General features: G+C 35.7%; 1 protein-coding gene across 2 annotated transcripts in view; it reads right to left on the bottom strand.

Annotated features, from left to right (window-relative positions):
* Positions 1 to 2,958: 2,958 nt before the first annotated feature.
* Positions 2,959 to 6,800, bottom strand: part of LOC103177889 (plastin-3) — a 34,922-nt gene continuing 31,080 nt past the window's right edge. The window contains exons 10-16 of one of the 2 annotated variants that reach the window (XM_007892261.2): positions 6,282 to 6,477; positions 5,789 to 5,867; positions 4,856 to 4,970; positions 4,639 to 4,772; positions 4,244 to 4,367; positions 3,790 to 3,914; positions 2,959 to 3,354 (exon numbers count right to left, since the gene is read on the bottom strand). In XM_007892261.2, coding sequence (XP_007890452.1) covers positions 3,222 to 3,354; positions 3,790 to 3,914; positions 4,244 to 4,367; positions 4,639 to 4,772; positions 4,856 to 4,970; positions 5,789 to 5,867; positions 6,282 to 6,477 — 906 coding nt within the window. In that variant the 3' untranslated portion in view covers positions 2,959 to 3,221. The remainder of the gene's footprint in view (positions 3,355 to 3,789; positions 3,915 to 4,243; positions 4,368 to 4,638; positions 4,773 to 4,855; positions 4,971 to 5,788; positions 5,868 to 6,281; positions 6,478 to 6,800) is intronic. The other variant, XM_042340847.1, reaches the window with a different exon arrangement.

Below are 6,800 nucleotides of genomic sequence, written 5' to 3'. Positions count from 1 at the left end.
AACGATACTCCAAACCAGTGTTTAGAGCAAATTTTTTTTGAACAAAATGCCATTTATATTTTGAATCAGCTCATTTAGTTTTTCATACTGCAGGGTAACAGTAAGAGAAATTAAATGTTGGACATTGTTTTTTAATGATGTAAAACAACAACTTGTTTTCATAAAAGGTGCTAAATAAATGCAAGTTGTATTGAGAAGATAATTAATATTTGTTGTTTTTAGATGGGTCATTAAAATCCTGGGCAGAAGCCTGATTAGATCTGATTTCATCAAAGTGGGTTGAGGGAAAATAACACAAGAAATTTCACGAGATAAGACTTTAGTGAACTCCTGTATGAATTCTATGATTTAATATGTTTTCAGATTATTTAATTCAGGACAGCAGTGTTGGAGACAGATTAATTTCCATACAGAAACACCCAATTGTAAATGCTTTATTATTTGTGGAAAAATCTTCAATGAAAAAGTTCAAAGTAATATTTCACCACTCGATGGCAGCAAACACTAGTTTATGAAACTTAACCTAAAGACACAGGCACTTAAGAGTCAAAATAAGAACACAAGTTTGATCAGTGTCATTAAGTTACTATCAAGATGGAAAATGTGATATCATTTAAAAACTAGTTCCCCTCCCTCCCTATTTTTAATTACTTATGTAAGAACATGGAATGAGATGTGGTCTATTCTTTCCATAGCATGCAAAAGCTTCATCAATTTGGGAGCACAATATTAGATTACATCACAGCTACTTGGAATATCCAACAAAAATACATTACCTCATACATGGAGATGGCAAATTTTTTCTAGCCATCCTATTCCACCACTTTGAATAACTTCTCCCATGGTCTTTTGCAAGAGTCGACAACTTGAATAGGATAACTTAAGTTTTGAGTTAATTATAGATGAAAATCACTATTATGGTTCATTCAATAATTTTACTCTATTATTAAGGTGCTCTTCCGAGTTGGGAGTTTAGTCACAAACTGTTTCAAATTAAATAGACTATCAAAGGGTGGCCAGAATAGCAAAGTTGCCCTAATTTCAGAGGTGTCTACAAGGTGAAGTTCCATTTTAAAACACTTTGGGACAACGATTATGGTCATTTTCCTGCAAAATTGTCCATTTTCCCAGTCTATGTATAAGATTTTACAGTCATTTAAAACACATTACACCATGTACCATTTTGTTTGTATGTGGCAGGAACATTTGGTTTCCCATGTAGTATCAGTCTCGTTTGCTGATCTTGTTGCATACTTTTTGTAGGGTTTAACCGGATCATCACATCTGCTGTGCGCCAAATAAGCAATGTCAGGATTTAAAAGGCACCCGTGACTTTTTTTGTGTACCTGTGCAGCATCACAGGTGTGTGCAGATTCCAGTATGTCTAGTCACAATTCAAATAAATCTGCTGTAAGTGATCATATGCAGCCCCTGTTCTGCCTGCTATAAAATTATAATGAAATGAAGGGTTTCCCCAATGGTATTCAGTTAATCCTTTTCCAAATTAAGGCTTCAACATAATTTCTTCTCAAACTGTCCTAAAATGTGAACAATTGTGCACTAGTGCTGCATCCATAGAGTTGAGTTTGATGTGTTCTGAGATGTTATCCTACAAGAAAAGCACTGCATAAATGCTAATTGTTGTTGTTGAGACTATTCGTGCTCTTTTCAGTTGGAATTAGTACTTTCAAAGGAAGAGATGGGGGGCACGGAATGTGTGAGAAGAATTCTCCACAGAAATAATCATTGGTCCTGTTAACTCTTTAAAAATGCTAAATGATGCATTGGAGGAGAAAATGAAATGATCATTCAATCTGGTTGTGCTGCAACAAAGTACTGTTATATTTTAATAACACTGGAAAAACCATAAATGTCATTTATAACAAAATGTTTATTTTTTCCAACTCTTGCCGCCATTTTCATATATTATAGAAAGCTTTGCCAAGCATCGACAACCTGGGTTAGTAAATGCTGAACTCATCCCTGCAAAAAACTCAGAATTTCCCATCTGTAGGCCTTGTAATGACTAGAGCACGTTCAGAGTTCTATTTTTCAGTTACATGTTATTTTGATGCAGTTGTCCAAATATAAGAACTTTGGCACGTTCCGTAATAAAATATGAATGCATAATATTTTCAATAAAATGTATCTCTCCCTCATGCATTTTTAAAAAAAATAAGATGCTTAATAAATTGTGTCGTAATTAGTTGGATAATGGAATGTATTAAATCATTGTTTTTAATGGATGCTTAGAAGGGCTATGCAATTCCTTTACACTTTCTATTGTGATTGAAGAACAAATGCCATTCTATAATGTGTACGGTATGTGCAGGATATAGAAAAATAATGGAATGCTCATTATATGGAATGCAACAGCAAATGATCCAGGGCAGCAACAGAGTCACATTCTCAGTCCAAAAACAAAATCTTCAGTCTTTTTATTCAAAATCAACAGAAGATATACCTCAAATATAAACCCAAATATCTTAGGTTCAAATGGTCAAAAGCCAGCTTTTTTTAAAAAAATGTCAGTTATAATTCTGACCACATTTAAGATAAGACCAATGTATAATTGAGGGAAAAACAAAATGCTGATATAATATAGTATGTATATCCATGGTCTTCATTTATACATGAATTAATTCATTGTGTACCTTGCTAAATGAATGAATTACCACCACTTAGGGGAGAAAAAACAGCAATCCTCTGCTTCCCAAGCATCATGTTCTAGTCTTGCAAAGCAAAAACAAAACTAATTCTGCCAACAGTGTATTGGAATCCTGCAGCCTAGTGATTAGAGCGCTCGCCTGCGAAAGGACCTTGGTTCGATTCCCGGGCAGGGTGAAATGTTGGGCAAGTTTCCTTACTCCACACACCTCTGTTTACCTAGCAGTAAGTAGGAACCCGGTTGTTAAGTTGATTGGCAGATTGCTTTTCTGGGGGTAATAATCCCTTCAAAAAAATAAAATAAAAATAATAATAATTTGGTCACTCAATCACGACTTCGTGGGACACTGCTGTGCGCAATTGGCTGCTGCATTTCGCCCACAAACTATATAGTCAAATTCACTTTACAGTATATTCTGTGAAGCGCTTTGAGATGTCTCGAAGATGTGATAAGGCGCTATATCAAATGCAAGGATTATTATTGTTATTTCAACCTGGAAATATCTAAAAGGGCAGTCATTTGCTTCTGGTGACACTTGAGAATTGGCAATCTATTAGACCCTCTTCATTCCTCTTCCCATTAAACAGGCAAAAGCAGTCATAACCATCTTAGGTTTCACTTCAACCAGGTCCTCAGGAAGAGCATATACACGGGCTCCAATTTTCCTAGCCATTGATACAGCATATCTGTTGATAAACACATCACAATGTCAAACCCACCATTTGAAATTTATTTTCCATGACATGAAATTGGCACAGTGATAAATGTTTAGATAAATGCATTCAAAAAGCTTTCTTGGGTAGCCTGATTAGTAAAGAAATGCACTTCCTGTAGAATATTTGAATTGCAAGTGTATGCTACTTATATAAATGGTGCAACTTTTGAGAACAATGTCATACTAACTACAATAACCTAATAATTGCAACTGAAATTGCATTGTATAACTTCAAATGGAATGTTTCGTTTACAATAGAAGAACATCTGAATGCGCTTAAGGATTTTCTACAAAGTCGATCTCATTTGTTATCAAAAGTAAGAAACTGATGAATCAAATTATCTTTACACAGAAACGTAGGATTCAAACCATAGTTAAAGTGGCAATTGGATTTCAAGTTACATACTTGGCATTGTCTTGTTTATCCTCATCAGACAGATCCCCAGTCTTCACCAGCTCATAGTCAACGCAGCCAGGCTGAATCACATCAATCAAGTCCAGAACAGGCAAACTTGAGCTAATGTTCTTGTCCTGAGCATAATATTATATTGTATTAGGTTGAGAATCACACCAGTTAGGCTGTTTACACCAGTCATAGCAATATCATAAATTCAACCTAGCTTTATCCAATGTAGCAATTTCACTGACTAGGCCCACGACGCCCAAGGAGTAGATTGTCTATCAATATAGAGCAAAATTCAGTCAGAGTCATTCTAAACTACATTTGTCCTCATCCTAAAGACCATTTAAAAATAACTGCCAGAATGATTTGGCAACAGTCCACCCCACTTGTTTAATTGAGGATTGGTATATGAATTGGGAACCACCGGTGATTTTTCACATTTTCGCAAAATACCTACCCTAAAATTCTGGATGGTTGTTGACTTGCCTGCGTCTGCCAAGGTCTTATTCACCCACTTGACAATGATGTCGTCATTGACTTTCTGCCCATCACCAAGTTCTTCAAGAACATACAGTGTGTACCTTTAACAACAAATGTTAGCACTTAAGTGTATGTTTATTAATACAACTGTTATTTTAGCATTTAGCAAATGTCTAGTAAACCATAATCATGTTGCCAGCAGAATATCAATCCCACCTTGAAATTTAAGATTCAAGTTACAGCAGCTCCAAACTATTACAAAGCTAGTTCTTTCTATTTGCGCAAGTTTTCAAGTAATCTTAAGTCTGATCAAAACACACTACACCAATTAAACAGGTACTTCACTGAAGCCCACTTAGCAGGAAATATTACCTTCTCATGAGTTGCCAGACCAAAGCTAAGGTTAATGTTTCGTTGCCATCATTCAGATCCTGTCCACCAATGCCCACCAAAGAAAATTTTGCTGAATCCTTTCCCAAGAAGACAGCATAATTGCAGTTTTCCAGCTGAAAAAAAAGAACATTTTTGAGTGATGCAATATGTTGATTTGCCTAATGATTTTCTCTGCCTTTAGAGCAGTAGTGCTCACCTTTTTCATATTAGCACCTAGCTTGGGATATGGTGGCCTGTTCACTCGATCCCAATCAACTGGCACCTTGATTTTTTCATATAGCTGCAGTATCACTAGAGCATCTGCTAAGTCACTGTAAAATAAACAAAACTGCACAATTACACTTTAAAAATGCCGTATCAATCCAAAAATTCATGGATGGTACATCACTTTTCAGAGCTACTGTTTGATGAAACATACAACTACACTTCCAAAGGTCACTGAAGAATCATGCTAATATTCAATAATAATCATTGCATTTGATATAACATCCTATCACTCGCCTTGCAAGCGAGAGACCTGGGTTCAATTCCTAGGGCAAAACCTTGGGCAAGTTTCCTTACACCACATGCCTGATAATAATCCCTCAAGAAAAAAACAAAACAAAACAAAAATGAATTGGTCACTTCAATCCACGACTGTTTGTGGGACACTGCTGTATGCAATTGGTTGCCGCGTTTCACCCACAAATACAGTCAATTCACTTATTATATATATTCTGTGAAGCGCTCTGAGATGTCTAGAAGACGTGAAAAGTGCTATTTCAAATGCAAGGATTATTATTATCAAGTAATCAAAACATTTCAAAGCAATTTGCAAAATGTATTGTAAAATGTAGTGACTGTTCGTAGGTACACATTGTAGCTAATTTGCACACAACATTGTCCACAAAGTCATGAAATGACTGTTATGACTGTTGCTATAAATTTTATCTGAGAGAATGAATACACGTCAGGTTGTGTGCTTGACGAAAGAACTGATTACTTATCAAAAGTTCAAGGTTCAGTTTTTGCTGCCCAAAACATGTTGAAAAGTTCTTCATTATTATTGGCTGTGTTCAGTGGAATAATAAATAAGATTAGTTATCTCTTCGTGTTTAGGACAAATGTTGCATCTCTAAATTCCACTTACCTATACAAGTGGTTCACTTGTGGATTTACACCTTGGGAATTCATCCAGTTACGGAAAGTTCTCTCTTCACGGGTTTCACCTGAAGTGCAAAAGGTTTACAATGATACACAAGACATTATCTAAAGAGGAATAAACCGAATGAAATTGGATTTCGACCAGTAACAGTTACATAAATGCCAGAGACTTTCTGCATAATCATAAACCTTAAGGGAAATTGTGATTATGTGTGTGTGTGTGAAGAAATGCAAAATGGAGAGAGCCTGCTTACACCCAAAGTGCTAATTTATCATTTCAAAAAGGGTAACAAGATTAATGATAATAAGCTAAATAAAAACAAAGCAAATTAAGTTTTTTTTAAAAAGGAAGTTAAAACACCTTACAATTATTTCAGTGGCCTTTTGTTTTTACAAAGGATGAACTGATCTAATCCCTTTTCAGTGAAGTCAAAGCTGCTTTCTAGAAGTACAAACAAAATTCAACTTTGTAGTTTTACCTTCCAGCAGACTCCAATCAATATCTTGGTTTTCGGGTTTCTGTAGAGCTGGATACTTGTTAAATAAGTTGGCCACAAATGCCAAATTGAGTTTAGGGTTCCCGCTGACAACATCAGCTGGAGTGACAAACTGTCTGCAGCCCAGCTTGTCTGCCTCTTGCAACATGTATTCTGCTCGCTTCATGTCATCTTTCTCCTATGATAATCAAAACCAGAGAATAAGTGGTAGTAAAATGATATGGTGCATCGTTCAAACATTCTTCACAACTCATTAATCTGGTTTAAAACATGCATCGTTTTCTTTTCTGAACAGCATTGGAGAACTTCCTTTAGCCCCATTAAGTTTATGCTAGTGCTGGCTTCTCTACTCATTCTAAACTCTCTAATCCCAATAATCAGCTCATTCCACTTTACCCTTTTATATTGATCCTTTTCAGCAAAGGTTTGAAAGCTTTCCAGTTGTATGTGGCGTTAGTATAAATTTTAATCTGGGTCACTTATTTTGTGAGTGTGTACTAA

The sequence above is a fragment of the Callorhinchus milii genome, unplaced genomic scaffold (genome assembly GCF_018977255.1).
Source record: "Callorhinchus milii isolate IMCB2004 unplaced genomic scaffold, IMCB_Cmil_1.0 Scaffold15, whole genome shotgun sequence".
NCBI lineage: Eukaryota > Metazoa > Chordata > Chondrichthyes > Chimaeriformes > Callorhinchidae > Callorhinchus > Callorhinchus milii.
The sequence above is the reverse complement of the archived record's forward strand: the minus strand, read 5'-3'. Positions and strand labels throughout refer to the sequence as shown.